Source organism: Lissotriton vulgaris, chromosome 11, assembly GCF_964263255.1.
Source record: "Lissotriton vulgaris chromosome 11, aLisVul1.2, whole genome shotgun sequence".
In the NCBI taxonomy this organism is placed as follows: Eukaryota; Metazoa; Chordata; class Amphibia; order Caudata; family Salamandridae; genus Lissotriton; species Lissotriton vulgaris.
Window position 1 is genome coordinate 1,027,615,359 of NC_141699.1, and position 12,376 is coordinate 1,027,627,734.

The 12,376-nt window shown below is 46.6% G+C and overlaps 1 protein-coding gene across 1 annotated transcript in view; it reads right to left on the reverse strand.

Moving 5' to 3' along the window:
* LOC147683962 (guanine nucleotide exchange factor DBS-like) overlaps positions 1 to 12,376 on the reverse strand; it is a 1,615,891-nt gene that overhangs the window by 52,666 nt on the left and 1,550,849 nt on the right. Inside the window, exon 28 of the mRNA XM_086942584.1 lies at positions 11,365 to 11,457. Coding sequence (XP_086798710.1) covers positions 11,365 to 11,457 — 93 coding nt within the window. The remainder of the gene's footprint in view (positions 1 to 11,364; positions 11,458 to 12,376) is intronic.

Below are 12,376 nucleotides of genomic sequence, written 5' to 3' on the forward strand. Positions count from 1 at the left end.
CCCTTACTCTGTCCCCCTCCCTCTGTCTCCCTTTCCCTCTCTCACTCCCTCACTCTGTCACTCCCTTTCCCTCCCTCACTTTCCCTCTCACTCCCTCACTCTGTCACTCCCTTTCCCTCCCTTCCTTTCCCTCCCTCACTCCCTCATTATGTCTCCCTTTCCCTCTCACTCCCTCACTCTGTCTCCCTTTCCCTCCCTCACTCCCTCACTCTGTTACTCCCTTTCCCTCCATCCCTTACCCTCCCTCCCTTTCCCTGTATCCATTTCCCTCTCTCACTCCCTCACACTGTCTCCCTTTCCCTCCCTCGCTCTGTCTCCCTTTCCCTCCTTCGCTTTATCTCCCTTTCCCTCCCTTACTCCCTCACTCTGTCACTTCCTTTCCCTCCCTCACTCTGTCTCCCTTTCCCTCCTTCACTCCCTCCCTCTGTCTCCCTTTCCCTCCCTCGCTCCCTCCCTCTGTCTCCCTTTCCCGCCCTTCCTCAACGTCACTCCCTTTCCCTCCCTTCCCCTCCTTTTCCCTTCCTCCCTCCCTTTTCCTCCTACCCTTTCCCTCTCTCACTCCCTCACCTGGTCTCCCTTTCCCTCCCTCAAGGTTCATTACGCCACTGGATTTAACAGATATGTATTTTCTCAAAAAGCGCTCCTGCCACATTGATGAAATCGCTTTTGACTGAAACATCATGCTAATAAAGTGGAAATATTTTAATAGAGCAGGTGGACCACAGGTAGAAGTGGGGTAATTGCGGCTCTACAAAAAAAAATCTGTCTGTCTGCTGTCTACCTAGCTAGATATCTAGTGGGCGCAGAGTTCAAACCTTGCAGTTGGCCAACCCCTTCTGCACACGGCCACAGGTTGCACACAGTGGGGTTGGGTATAGGGCCTGGGCTGCAACCAGCCCTGCACCTAACCTCATCAACAGCCAAACTGCTGCCAGCAGCCTTGTGTTTTCCACCCACCTATGCCTTGGGGTCAGAAACTCATGAATGTGTCTCCCTCTGCCTGTGGATTTATTTTCACCACACAAAACTTGTGAATCACAATCGATTTGTGAATCATTTATAAAAATGTGCTTGAATCTGGCATCTAAAATGGCAACTTGCAGGTTAAATGATTTGCGTGCAGGCTTTTACACTGTTTAATTGTGTGTGACTCACGATTTGCATACCTTTGGCTAGCTGTCACCACTTCCCTCAAGTCACAGACTTCTGGGGGTAGCCACCCAAGGCTGTGAATGTTTTTTAAAGAGCATATAAATTGCAAATAATAATCGATTCACAATTTTGACGATGCTGCAATAAAATTCAGATCCCTTTCTCTCCCTTTCCCATCCTCACCCTCCTTTTCCCTTCCTCCCTCCCTTTCCCTCCTTCTTTCTTTTACTCCCTCTCCCGGTCTCCCTTTCCCTTCCCTTCCCTTTGTCTCCTCAGCCATCTTACCCTGCCTCTGTGTCAGCCCGGGCTGATACAGCTTCGGAGCACACACACATAGCCGCACAAGCACATTAACAGGTCTTTAAAAGACCATTAGCATGTTAATGAGGCTGTGTTGTTGACCTCTTAGCGCCCCTGCAGCTCCACACTAACTATGGCAGGAATCCCCCGGCCAGCCCCCACAGAGCAGCAGAGTCTCCGAGTCTCGCTGCTGTAACTTAGTTTGCAGACACTCTTTTTTTTAAAAAAAATTCAAACACTGGTAATGATGTGTGCAAGGTCCGCGGGCCGCCAGGGAAGGCTTGCCGGGCCGCCACTGGCCCGCGGGCCGTACTATGAGTAACCCTGCTCTAGAACCTTCCTGACAGGAGCCTCAGTCTCTCAGATTTTCGTACGCACCAAGCTAGGTAGGCGTAATACAGTTAGAGAGAAACGTGAGTCCTTCCAAGGGAGGCGGGAGGGTTGCATGTGAATCTATGAAAGACACCAATACTGGATAACTGCTGTTACAGGTAAGTAACGCGTTTCTTATCCAGTATTAGGGGTGTCTTTCATAGATTCACATGCCTGAATCAGAGTAGTCAGCAATACATTATGCACATTTCTGATGTAATCATGCTATATAGTCATTTTAGATAATACACATATTACCATGCGACTTTGAAACATTAGCATATATCAATATATCATAATAGCAAGAGATGTGCATACCAGGATGGCGGGATGTTGGAAGGCTCACCTCACTGGAATAGATGGCGAAGCACCGCCTGGCCCACTGCTGCATCCTTCATAAGTTCAGCATCCAGGCAGTAGTGTCTGGAGAAGGTGTGCGGGGACTTCCACGTCGCCGCTCTACAAATGTCCAAAATCGGAACTCCAGCGAACAGCGCTGCTGATGTGGACATCGCTCTGGTGGAATGCGCTTTAACATTAGCACTCAAAGGCTGTCCAGCCCTGTCATGGCAGAATGCTATCGCTGAGGAGATCCACCTTGAGATGCTCTGTTTCGTTAGAGGCATACCCATCCTTGGCCTACTGTAGGACACAAATAGCTGTGATGACTTTCTGAAGCTCTTTGTTTTGCCTATGTAAAACTTTAGACACCTTTTGAGGTCCAAGGAGTGTAGCGTCCTTTCTGCTGCGGTGGTATGGTTTGCAAAGAAGGAACGTAGAACCATCGGTTCATTAAGGTGAAAGTCTGAAGGCACTTTCGGTATGAACTTGGGATTTGTCCTCAGCACCACCCTGTCCTGTTTGAACTGCATGAAGGGTTCCTGAATGGATAGAGCCTGTAGCTCGCTGACTCTCCTGGCTGATGTTAGAGCGAGCAGCAGAGCCGTCTTCCATGAGATGTACTTGATGGATGCTCGATGAATGGGCTCAAAAGGGTGCTTCATGAGTTGGTTGAGGACTAAATTGAGGTGCCATGCCGGTGGGACCCTTCTAGGTCTTGGGAAGGATCTATATAGTCCCTTTAGGAACTGTTTGATAAGTCTATTGGACCAAAGGGACGGTCCCTTGTAGGTCCTGGTGAATCGTGAAATGGCCGCCAAATGCACCTTTATGGATGCATGCGCCAATCCTGACTGTGCCAAGTGCAGTAGATATGGCAATATCTGTTCGGGTGTGATATGGAGTGGTCTCAGGCCTTTCTCTAAACACCATATGCAGAATCGTTTCCATTTTAGAGAGTACTTTTGTTGGTACTGTCCGCTCTTGCTTTTGCCAGCACATCCCTGCATTCCTGCGGGATGTTTAGATGACAGAACTCTCTGTGCTCAGGAGCCAGGCCGATAACCTGAGCGATTGCAGGTTCGGGTGTTGCACCTGCCCGTTGGACATTGTCAGCAGGTTCGGGTGCTGCTTCAGACGAATCGGTGTCCTGATGGAGAGTCGATGAAGATCCGAGAACCAGTGCTGCCTCGGCCAGAACGGGGCAATTAGGATCAGGGTACAAGGCTCCGCCTTCGTCTTCCTGAGAACCCTGGGAATCATCGGAAATGGTGGAAAAGCGATCGCAAATACACTGAACCAACCGATGGAAAAAGCATTTCCGAGTGACCTTGGTTGGGGACGCCAGCTTGCGTAGTTTGGGCATTTGGCGTTCTCCTTGGTGGCAAACAGGTCGATTCCTGGGACCCCCCATTCTGAGAATATGTGATCCAGCGTACTCTTGTCGAGCTCCCATTCGTGGGAGAGGGATTTCTGTCTGCTTAGGGCGTCTGCAATGGTGTTGTCCTTGCCCGGGACATAGTCCGCCCTGAGCGTGATCCCATGGAGTACAAGCCAGTTCCAGATCTTTTGCGATTCGCGTGATAGAGTGAGCAAACGAGTTCCTCCCTGTTTGTTGAGATAGTGCATCGTCGTGGTGTTGTCCGTTCTGACGAGCACCTGGGAGTTCTGGATGCGTGGTAAAAAGGCTTGTAGTGCCAGATACACAGCCCTTAGTTCCAGAAGATTGATATGGAGTTGCTTCTCCTGATTTCTCCATTTGCCGCTTATTTGGAGGTCCTGGAGGACAGCTCCCCAGCCTTCCAGGGATGCATCCGTGGTAATCACCAGAGGTGCTGCTGGAAGTAGGAATGGCAGTCCTATAGACAAATTCTTGTGATTTCTCCACCATTCCAGGCTCTTGGATATTTGCGGTGTTATCTTCACAATGTCTTCGAAAGAACCTGTACTCTGTGTCCATTGGTTCGTGAGGGCTTCTTGCAATGGGCGCATGCTGAGTCTGCAGTGAGGGATGAGGAGTATACAAGAAGACATCATTCCTAGGAGTGATTTGTAGGTTCGAACTCTTAGGGACTTCTTTGATGCCACAGCCGTGGCCAGAGATATTATTTTGTTTTTCCTGTCCTTTGAAGGAAATGCCCTTGCGCATTCCGTGTTCAAGGTCGCCCCGAGGAAGGTGATGTTTCTTGTTGGGGTCATGCAGGATTTTTCGTGATTGAGAGTCAATCCTAGCTGCTGAAAGAGATTGGTGCAGGCGTTGGAGGATTCGGTCACGCCTGCAGCTGAAGGTGCCTTTACCAGCCAGTCGTCGAGGTAGGGGAAGACTTGGTGACCCATTTGACGCAGGAAAGCTGCCACAGGTGAAAGGCACTTGGTGAAAATCCGCGGAGCGGATTTGAGGCCAAACGGTAGGACTTTGAATTGGTAGTGCTGTCCTGCCACCTCGAATCTCAGGAATTTTCTGTGCCCCTTGAGTATCGGGATGTGGTAGTAGGCATCCTGGAGATCCAAAGATGTCATAAAATCTCCTTTTTCCAGTATGCCTAGTATTTCTTGGATCGTCACCATCCTGAACGACTGACTCTTCAGAAAAGAGTTGAGTGCCCTGAGGTCTAGTATGGGCCTCCACTTTTTCTCCTTCTTGCGTATAAGAAAGAAGCGGGAATAGAATCCTTTCCCTCTTTGAGACGAATGAACTCGCTTGATCGCTCCTTTCTTCAACATCGCAGATATTTCCTGGAGCAGCAGGCGTAGATGTTTGTGCGGAAGCCTGTGGGGAGGGGTTGCAGGTGGGATGGTGGTGAATTCCAGGGAATGGCCGAATCTTATTAATTGGAGTACCCACCGATCTGTGGTGATGAGATGCCAATTGTCTAGGAAATGGGCCAATTTTCCTCCAATCTTTAATGAGGGATATAGTTGCTGGACTGGCTGGAGTAATTGGTCACTGGCGTCCGCCAGTGCTCCTCTTCTGGTTTTTGCCCCTGAAGTTTGACGACTTTGTTGCTGCTTCTGTTGGTACTGGGATTTATTCTGGTAGGAATACGAGGACCTATTTTGATAGGATCCCCTGTAGGAGGACTGGCCCCTGGATTTGTTGCCTCGAAAGGACTGGTTCCTTGCCTGCAAAGTACCAAGTGCTCTAGCAGTATCAGTGTCTTTCTTGATAGCTTGGCGCGCCTCGTCAATCTTGTCCCCGAAAAGGTGTTGGCCGTCGAAGGGCATGTCCAGCACCTTCGTCTGCACCTCTTGTCTAAATGATGTTGCCTTAAGCCATCCCTGACGGCGCAGGACTGCTGCCCCAGCTAGTTGTCGAAAGCCCGTCATGGCTACATCTATGGCACAATCAATGATCTCAGCTGCCGAGGTTTGACCCTCGGTAAGCAGTGCCTTGACCTCCTCCTGAACTGTGTCTGGCAGTTCCGCTATATATGGGACTATATCTTCCCAAAGCTGGCGGTTATAACGCCCCAACAGGGCTATGGAGTTGGCCACCTTGATGGTCATGGCCGATGTCGTTGTAAACCTTTTACCGATTGTGTCCAACTTCCTGCCTTCCTTGTCCGGTGGGGCTGACAGAGGAGAGGAAGGGTTGCGAGAATTCTTTTGGGCCGCCTGGGTTACGACAGAATCTGGTTTCGGGTGCCCATTAAGGCAAACTGGTGCTGTGGTTGGAGCCTTGTATTTTTTATCCAGGCGTGGGACAACCGCAGGTACAGAGGCCGGCGTCACCATTAGTTTCTTTCCCTGGTCTCAGAGAAAGTCTATTATTGGGATAGACTTCGTTGTCTTCTTTGTTTGCTCCTTGAAGTCATGTAAGAAGCACTCGGTCTCAGTTGATTCCATCACCATATGAAATCGCTTAGCTGCTCTTTCCACTATTCTATGGAAACCGCCAATGTCCACTGGCGGTGAATCTGCCTGGCGCGGTTGGGGTGAAGCTGGGGAAGATGCCACATACTCTTCCTCCTCTTCGTGATCCGTCTTGTTTTCATGGACTTCCCCCTCTTCCATTTCTTCAGCCTCCTCATCTGATGATTCTATCACCTGAGGTGGCACTTTCTCATGGCGGACCTGAGAAGTTGGTCGTGTCTGTTTTGGGGCTGCCGCTGGTGTATTTGTAGCAGGCGTCGGGCCCCCTGTCTCAGTTGCCGGTGTTTCCGGGAAACGTTGTTTGTAGTCCTGGATAAGGTATTTAAGGTCATTTACAATTGAAACGTGAAGGCATACCATCGGGGTGACCTCTGTGCGAACATGAGCTTGGAAAGAGTGTTCCTGCTAGCTCATCTCATCCAGTTCTTCGTCCGTGCTCTGACAATTCATGTGAAGGTCAGAAAGGGAAGTAGCCTGATCCAGGAGTTCTTCTTCAGATTCCTCACTCTGGAGAATGTCCGTAGGTAAATGACTTTGCACCTTACTTGGTGACGTTGTTTCTGGTGTAATCTGCTTCTTGGTCACTTTGCCAGACACAGAACCTTTTGCAGGAGCCCCTGCCGTCGTCTCTGGTGTTGTCGACGGTGGCAGGGTCAGAGAAGACGTTTCTATCAGCTTGGATTTCTTCCACGGCTCAGTAATGACCAATGCCGACGACGATTCCCCCGTCGACGGTACCCTCGTCGACGGCATGACCTTCGTCGACGGTGCCTCCGTAGACGATATTTTCTTCGTCGACGATGCCTTCGTCGACGATGCGCTCGTCTACGATTCATTCCTCGTCGACGGTGATTTGGTCGTCGACGTCTTCGTCGTCTTCGTCGTCAACACGCCCGTCGACGGGGGGCTCTTCATCGACGATGTCGTCGTCGACGGGGCAATCTTCATCGTCGACAAGGTCTTGGACGTCGACAACAGTTTCAGTAGTATTACAGATGGAATAGGTTTACCTGCTGACGACGATGAAGGAGTGGTCGTCGTCGAGGAGAAAACCGACGACGCTGTCGTCGTCGCTGTGGAGACGTAAACTGGCGCCACAACTCTTTTTTGCGCCAAGGAGGATGTCGCAAGTTTGCTGGACGACTGCGTAGGCTTCTTAAAAGCCTGAGAATCCTTTACAGACACTGAAGATTTTGACGATCTTGCCTCTGAAGACTTCTTTTGTGCCTTCATAGGAGGAGTGTCTGAGGGGCCAGGGGCGCCACCCTTGGCCTCTTCAGGGAGACTTCTGAGGTCATTGAAAAGCTTCCCTCTGAGGATTCCACGTTTTCCCTCTCTTTAAGCCTGTCCAGCCAGATGAGCAGGCAACCTTCTCTGTCCCTCAAGGTCTTGTTAGGGAAAGACCTATATATCTTACAGTCTTTAGGTATGTGGTCAGGATAAAGACAATATAAGCATAGGTCATGCTTGTCTTCAGCATGTAGCCTTTTCTTCCCACATGAAGAGCAGGCCCTGAAAAGGGCTTTCTTCTGGGATTCAGACATGCCAGAATTTTGAAGAAATAAATCACTTACTGCAGTGATAAGTGGCTAGAAGTAATCCTGTTCGAGATTTTGAAGAAAGAACTCACTTTTAAAAGTGAACAAGTTGGTTTGAAGAGATCCTGAGGAGAACTCAGGCTGGAGACTCCTTAGCACAACGTGCGGTAGAAAATCTGAGATACTGAGGCTCCTGTCAGGAAGGTTCTAGAGGGAGGTGATAGCTGATTGGCTGGCTCTAAGAGTTTGGTCCTTTTTAGATAAGGACAAGGATAGGCTACTAAGGTGAGGCCCTTAGGCCTATTTTTCTCTATGTATGTCTATAGGACATTACTTTTCTATGTACCGGAGGCTCCCGTCTCGACGACGGGGAATGATTCAGGCATGTGAATCTATGAAAGACACCCCTAATACTGGATAACAGCAGCATAAATGACTGTCTAGCCAAATAATTGCTTTTATGAAAAAAGGAGTATATATATTTCTACACAAAGTAAAATTTAAAAACTCACAAACAATACACACAATCCCCTAAGGTCAGGGCTCTAATGTTTTTATATGCAGTAACTGAGTCCCACTCCCCTCTTACTATTTGTATAGATGGCATTTATTTTCACCTCACTAGTAATCCAAGCCTTAGGAGTCCACTACGACTCCAATTAATATCAATACTGTTCCAGCGCTGAGGAGTAATAAGGCAGGCAAGTTACCCCAGGGCCTTCCAAACCATTATTCAGTCTTAGCACCTGAATAACCAGAGTCTCCGAGGGCGCCCTCTTGTGGGCACTGAAGCTGCAGTGGCTGTCTCTGAAAAGCACAGCACACATGGCCCTGAAGAGGCAGCGGTCGGGTATCGTGGATTTCCTCTTGTGGTCCTGCGGGGACAATGGCCAGGTGTCCTCACTGATCTTTTGATTCAGGTAGGTTTCCTTGGATCCTCCCAAAAGGATTACATGCAGCCAAAAAGGAGATTTACTGGTAGCACTGAATGGGAGCATGGAGTTCTTTCGGGGCAATGAGTTTGAGAACTCATTGTTCTGAGAGGACTCAATGCTGTCAGTCAGCTCTACCAGCGCAACTCCTTTTCTGTCTGATTCGAGCTCAGTGAAAGAATCTGGCACTCAAATTTGAGACTCACACCACAAGTGTGCTTCTCATTGCGGGCTGATTGGAGCGCCCTATGGGTATCTAGTATGTTTGCATCTCAGGATATTCAGGCCCACCCTGTTCCTGAGGTTGTCACCGGGGAACCCTTCCTAGAACAACTGCAATACCTTCCATAATCTCTCTCTCGTCTCGTTGTATCCCCCCGAGTCCTGATGATGATCCCACCATTGTTATTTGGATTGAAACACTGTCAACTGTAAAAACATGGATGCTATATGATTGTCGAGAACTTGCTGTTCATGTCTTTGTTGATACACTTATTGATCATGATTTATCACTAGAGTATATCACCATTAGGAGAGGGCACCAATCACATTTATTTTGCCCCAATATTCACTGTGATGCTATGTGTCTTGAAATTGTTTTTCATAAACTACTTTGAATACATTTCATTCACCATCTGGTTCTTTGCATCTGAGTTATTGTTACTATGGACCAGTGTTTTTTGTTACACCTCCTGGCAAAGGCAGTAGCCTTTCACCACAATGAGGGTAGAGCTTTGGGCTCCCCTCTTGCTCCAAAAATAGAGCAATCCGCGAGACTGGTCTATGTCACGGCCCACATGCATGATTCGTGTTCATCCATGACAAAAGAAATTAGCACAAGGGATCCATACATCTTTGATGTTGTGGGCACTCAAGGCTGGGATACACGACCATCACCAAGTGAGTGACTTTTCTGTTCCAACAGGAACAGACCAGAAGTGCTTCTTGTCGGCCCTGCCTTTTGCCATGGCCATTGAACCATTGACCCAATGCCTGTGACAGAATAACCAGATCTCTGGTTTCCGCTGGACAAACAAGACAACGAATAAATCATCCCTATACACGGATGACTTCCTAATATATGTTAGTAATCTGGAGAGCTCCTGCCCAAAGATTATACAGGCTCTGGATGAGTTTGGTGGGCTTTTGGGCCTCAGAATAAACTGGAACACAAACAGAGTTGTCTCCCTGACATCAGGAAGGGATGGCATTATAACTACTGAAAAACGTTTAACTGTCTGGATATAAATTGCGCCAAAATAAAAGGACAGTGTATGAAATATACAATCAGAACTCGACCGCATACAGGAAGATACACTTTAGTGGCTGACCCTTCCACTTTCCGTTTTTGGGTAAACTGCCCTGACTAAAAGGATTCTCCTTCATAGAATTATCTATATAGTTCATAATCATCCATTCTGAGAGCCCAGTTCTATTCTTACCTTCCCAACTCGACAAGTGAGACATTAATATGGCAGGCAAACACCTTGCAGAGATATTGCCGAATGCACCAAATGATGGTGGACTGTGCTGCCTCATATTACTAAGAGGCCATCTGCTTGTGATCAACGACTGGATGTATGGCCCGCTGAAGACCGGGCATACTAAATCCCCGGCTACATTACCTATATGAGAGACGCTTATCCGGAGATCTCCCCTAAGCTATCTGGTCTGTCACTGAGACCTGAACAAGTTAAATGGGAAAAGAAACTTACAGTGGAGACTCCATTTCTGGGTCGGCACCTGTCTACTTCAGGTCAACCAACTGAGAATATTCAAATCTTGTGACTATCCAGGTGTATCAAACCTAGCCTCCAATATTATGAACATGTACTTTATTAATTGCCACTCAGGTCATATTTGACACACACACTCCACAATTTAGCCCACTAAAGGCCAAGCCCATTATGTCCCCTCTGGGCCAGCGTCTTTGAATATTGATGCTGTACAGGTCCCTAATTTTTTACACCATACATTCTATAAACTTAGGAAAGAATGGGCAAGCGACTTGGGACTGACCGAAGAAGAAGCCTGGACCTTTGCACTGATGGGTTCTAGTGAATAGGCTGTGTCTACCCAATACCACCTTGAGATGAGATGGTCACTTATTGATTACAATGTCTAGCGACATAGACAATGTCATGAATGTGGTACATACTTGCTATATTTAATGTCAGACCTAGAGGAGGGTTACAATACTACGAGGTTGGGAATTTAAGATATGTCTTTATTAATGTAACATGTTTGTTTGTACTCTGGAAACTAAAATTGTAAATAAAAAAAATCTTTAAAAAAACAGCTAGGTGGAGAGACAAAAATATAGAACAATTAGTCACTTATTTCAAGATGTGAGAACAATCCTAAATCGGGGGCTAATCATTTTTGCGGGTCCATTGGGCCACCCTCTGATTTTCCTCCACACAAATTCTAGAAGATTCTAAAGTGTAAAATGTCATACACGTAAAAATGAATTTGTGCTCAATATATTAAACGTAAATTGGACAACTATCGATTACAGTAAAATGTTGTGCTTTACGGTTATATTTATTTTTCATTGCATATCACATAAGACTTTTTTAATTTACAATTAAACACAACTCTGTAAAACTGCACAAATGCTGCAGTTTGAGTTAGTATGCGTACCTAAAAAAAAAAGCCAGAGAAGCAAAAAAATACAAAAAATATTACAAAACATGTTACTCATTATGTAAGCGGGTGCTCACTTCTGTCTTCACCCACTCGCAATAAGATTGCACTATGTAAAGGTCAGCTCTCATTTTGGAAAAGGCAAGCGCACATGTACACCTTCTGTAGATCATGAAAAACATTAAATTGGTTAGCGGATAGCATGCAGGTACCTTTCGTCCGAGTAGGAACTTTAACAGAAGTTGTGCTGAGAGAGGATGCTAAAGAAAATCGTCGGGTAACTTCTTTCTCCTTGGGTTCTGGATCTACGAGGGCAGACAGACGCAGTACATGCAAGGGTTAGTTGTTAATAGAAAGAGGTGGTCATAGCCCAAAAGAGAAGAAGCAAAAAATAGGAAATGAAAACTCGCTGTTAACAAACACCTTTTCTTTGCACTTCCGCTTTTCCACCTTATTCGACAGGTCAGGTTCCAAATCTGAGACTTGTCAGGAATTTCCATGAGCAGACCCACCCTATTCGTTCTTCCAACCTGGTAGCTCCACATTTTGTAACTTATTATAAAGCCATGGTTGACTTTCAAAATGAAATGAGGAAATGATACATGATGGACACATATCGAAACAAGCAGGAAGTTGTACACATCACGACAATACAGGGACAGTTCTAATGATGACGTTGATGTTATGTAAAATTTGAGTGCTGTGTGATCAGATGGTCATAGTTGGATAACAAAAGCATATGCAGGAATGTCATTTGTTTAATTTTATTTGTCATACATGCAGTTAGATATTTGACCTCTTCTATAACTGTCTGCAAGATTGTGGGTGGAAAAGAAAAGTATGAGGATGGGTCTACAGGTCTTGCTATGAAATTGAGATTCCTTTCTACCGTAATGTAATACATGTTTTCTATTTGTTTCAGATGTTTTTCGGATAGATTTCCCCTGAAGAAATGCTCAGTGATGCATTAGAATGATTACTTATATGCTCAGAGATTATAGAAATGACAAATATTTCAATTAAATTAAGAATATATGAATAAATGAAGACTACTGAAAAGAAATTGAAAACAGTATTGTGGAAAGAACTTTTGAAGCAATCCATGAGAAAGATCATAAAAGAAAAAGTTTCTGTTGGAGATACTAAGAAACAATATCAGCGGATGAGGATTACTTCCAGGACAGCAAGGGTAGGGCACTTGCGATTCTGGGGCAAGACACTGAA